We start from the raw sequence: 3,158 nt of genomic DNA on the forward strand, positions 1-3,158 counted from the left end.
GTGAAGAGTGTCAAAGGCCCCCCTTCATGTACACAAACACACCCCTCCCAGCCCCTCCCAGGGCTTTGAAATCCCATCCCAGCTTTGTTGTCTCCCCCGGAGGGGCCGGAATGCTCGGAGCCGGTGGTATAAAGGCAGCCACGGTGGCGGTGGCGGCGCAGAGCTCCGTGCGCCCTGCAGCCTGGACTGTGGGACCGCTGGAGGCTCGGGGAACCCGGACTTGCAGCCGCACCAGCAGCACGGCTTCCTGGGGACCGGGCTTGCAAAGTGACATCCCTCCCTTCTCTTTCTTTCCTTCCCTTGAGTTCTGAGATGAAGGCCCTGGGCGCAGTGGGGGCCGCACAGGTCTTGGTCGCCCTGGTAGCTGCGGCTCTCTGCGGCCACCACCCTCTGCTCGGAGTGAGCGCCACCTTGAACTCGGTTCTCAATTCCAACGCCATCAAGAATCTGCCCCCACCGCTGGGCGGCGCTTCTGGGCACCCAGGCTCGCCCGTCAGCGTGGCTCCGGGAATTCTGTACGAAGGAGCGAACAAGTACCAGACCATTGACAACTACCAGGTGAGAAGGGCTTGGGGATCTGGGAACGCCGTGACCCTGGAGAGGTGGCATCTGGGAAGAAGGGTGAACGTGCCGAGTTGAGTGCAGTTCGGGGAGCATTTGGAAACTGCATTCGGGACAGTGGGCGGCGGTAACTTTTGGAGAGGTGGGCAGAAAAGGGCTGTGATGCGCGTGCAGGTTCAGGCGTGTGGGTACCTGGATGCCCAGGTGCCTCATCCTCTCCCGGCCCCCTTCCGCAGCCCTACCCGTGCGCGGAGGACGAGGAGTGCAGCACAGATGAGTACTGCGCGAGTCCCGCCCGCGGAGGGGGCTCGGAGGCGCAGATCTGCCTGGCCTGCAGGAAGCGCCGAAAACGCTGCATGCGCCACGCCATGTGCTGCCCCGGCAATTACTGCAAGAACGGTGAGTTCCTTAGCTCGCTTTGGACTCCTCGCACCGTCCCGCCTCTGCTCACCTGCGGTTGGGAGGACACATTCTCTGCTCTGAGCCGGCTGCGGTGCCGCTGATGAACGGGTACTCAGCATGCAAGGTTCCCCTGAACCGGCTCTGTTGCCAGTGTTTGTCTCAGAGGACAGATCGTTACTGGGGTCTTGGAGCTCTTTATTTCCCTCCGTGACCCCTCAAATGATGGAACACGACTGCTTATCGTGGAGTGGATCCTCTCCCTAAAAACTGGTCTGGGACAGCCTTGATATCAATCGAGAAAGAAGATGGGGAGGGAGGTTGGATGATATAAAGATACCCAGGGACGCACCCTGGCTGTTCACCTGGCCTGTTCATTTCTCTTACAGTGCCTCTCGGGGCTCTACCAGTCTGGCTTCTCCTTCATGATCCCTGTTGAGACTGTTGTCAGCCACAGGACACCGATTTACCTATGCTGGCCATTCTTAAGGGAGCTCTTGTTATCCTCCACCCTGGCTTCTCTTCCCTACCCCCTGCCTCCACTTCCTGCTACCTTAAAATAAGTACTCCTCCCCACAACCACAGATCCACTGAAATTCAATGTCTCAAAGAGGTAGTAGACTCAGACGCCAGAGGAGACTCCAGAAATAAACCTAAGGGTGGCGATCCTCCTGAGGACCCAGTAATACTCCAGGATGAACGAATTAGATCTCTGTAATATAGAAATTACACAGTAAAGGAACTGGTGGTGGGTGAGAATGCCTTCTTCCATGGAGCTGGTATTGTATTTGCTTAACTCAGTCTGGCAGTACTCACAGGGCAGGCACCAAGGGCAGAGAGGTTATTTTTAAAAGCAATTTTTTAAGTGACCGATTCTCTTTTTCTTACCCCATGGGTGATATTAAAATGGGCAGAAATCTCACTGTCACTACCCCAGCAGGTAGGAAGGTAAATCAAATGGCTACACTGGGGACGTTGCATACGACTGCACAGTGTACGCAGTGATGCTTCTGGCCATCTGGGGAGTTTTGCACTAACACTAGGGAGGAAGTTGGGCTTGTGTTTAAAATCATGCCGCTTCAGTGAGGTCCCTCAAGTCGGTGCAGGCATACCAGACTGCCCCTGTCACAGCTGTAAGTAGTCACACATTACAGCGCAGGAGTTAACCACTATCTCCTGCTTCCTCAGGAATTTGCATGCCATCCGATCACAATCATTTCCAACGAGGGGAAATCGAGGAAACCATTATTGAAAACTTTGGTAATGATCACAGCACCCTGGATGGGTACTCCAGAAGAACTACACTGTCCTCAAAAATGTATCATACTAAAGGTAGGTTCAGGGACCTAAAGACTCATTCTCGGTTGTCAGCACATCAGAAGTGTCTTTGGCATCATCTTTATGCAATAATGCAGCGTTAGCAGCGACAATGTATTTTCCTTATTGTCTCTTCTCTCCTAGGACTAGAAGGGTCTGTCTGTCTCCGATCATCAGATTGTGCTACAGGGTTGTGCTGTGCTAGACACTTCTGGTCCAAGATCTGTAAACCTGTCCTCAAAGAAGGTCAAGTGTGTACCAAGCACAGGAGAAAAGGCTCCCATGGGCTAGAGATATTCCAGCGCTGTTACTGCGGAGAAGGTCTGTCTTGCCGGATACAGAAAGATCACCATCAAGCCAGTAATTCTTCTAGGCTTCACACCTGTCAGAGACACTAAGCCAGCTGTCCAAACACAGTGGACTCCTTTATATAATATATGCTATGAGAACCTTTTGTGACTTTTGCCAGCTCAGTCCTTAAGGATGTACAAAGTCTGTGGTTACAGTTAAGCATTCCAGTAATACCTTCTGAAAATCGGAGTGTTAAGAGCTTTGTTTCTTTATGGAACTCTCCTGTCATTGGTTGCAGTAAATTACTGTGTTGTAAATTCTCAGTGTGGCACTTAACCTGTAAATGCAACAGAACTTTTTAATTATTTTTTCTAAAGGTGCTGCATTGTCTATTGATCATCTTGTTATGTAAATTTTTGTACACATTGATTGTTATCTCGACTCTGATAAATATTCTATATTAGATTGTAATAAATAATTTTAGCTTATACTTCCTAAATGCATAACCCTTTTCCCTTTTAATTCTAGAGTCTAGAATGCAAGGAACTTTTTGAATGACAAATGATAGGTATCTCAAATTTATCATGAGA

General features: G+C 50.7%; 1 protein-coding gene across 1 annotated transcript; it reads left to right on the forward strand.

Moving 5' to 3' along the window:
* Nucleotides 1-312: 312 nt before the first annotated feature.
* DKK1 (dickkopf WNT signaling pathway inhibitor 1) lies at nt 313-2,675 on the forward strand (the record flags this gene model as incomplete). The annotated part of the gene is made up of 4 exons (XM_080687948.1): nt 313-558; nt 798-960; nt 2,149-2,292; nt 2,422-2,675. 4 exons carry the CDS (start codon nt 313-315, stop codon nt 2,673-2,675), a joined length of 807 nt encoding a protein of 268 aa, XP_080544074.1.
* Between the last annotated feature and the right edge of the window lie 483 nt (nt 2,676-3,158).

The sequence above is a fragment of the Plecotus auritus genome (genome assembly GCF_963455305.1).
Source record: "Plecotus auritus genome assembly, chromosome: 9".
Classification (NCBI taxonomy): domain Eukaryota; kingdom Metazoa; phylum Chordata; class Mammalia; order Chiroptera; family Vespertilionidae; genus Plecotus; species Plecotus auritus.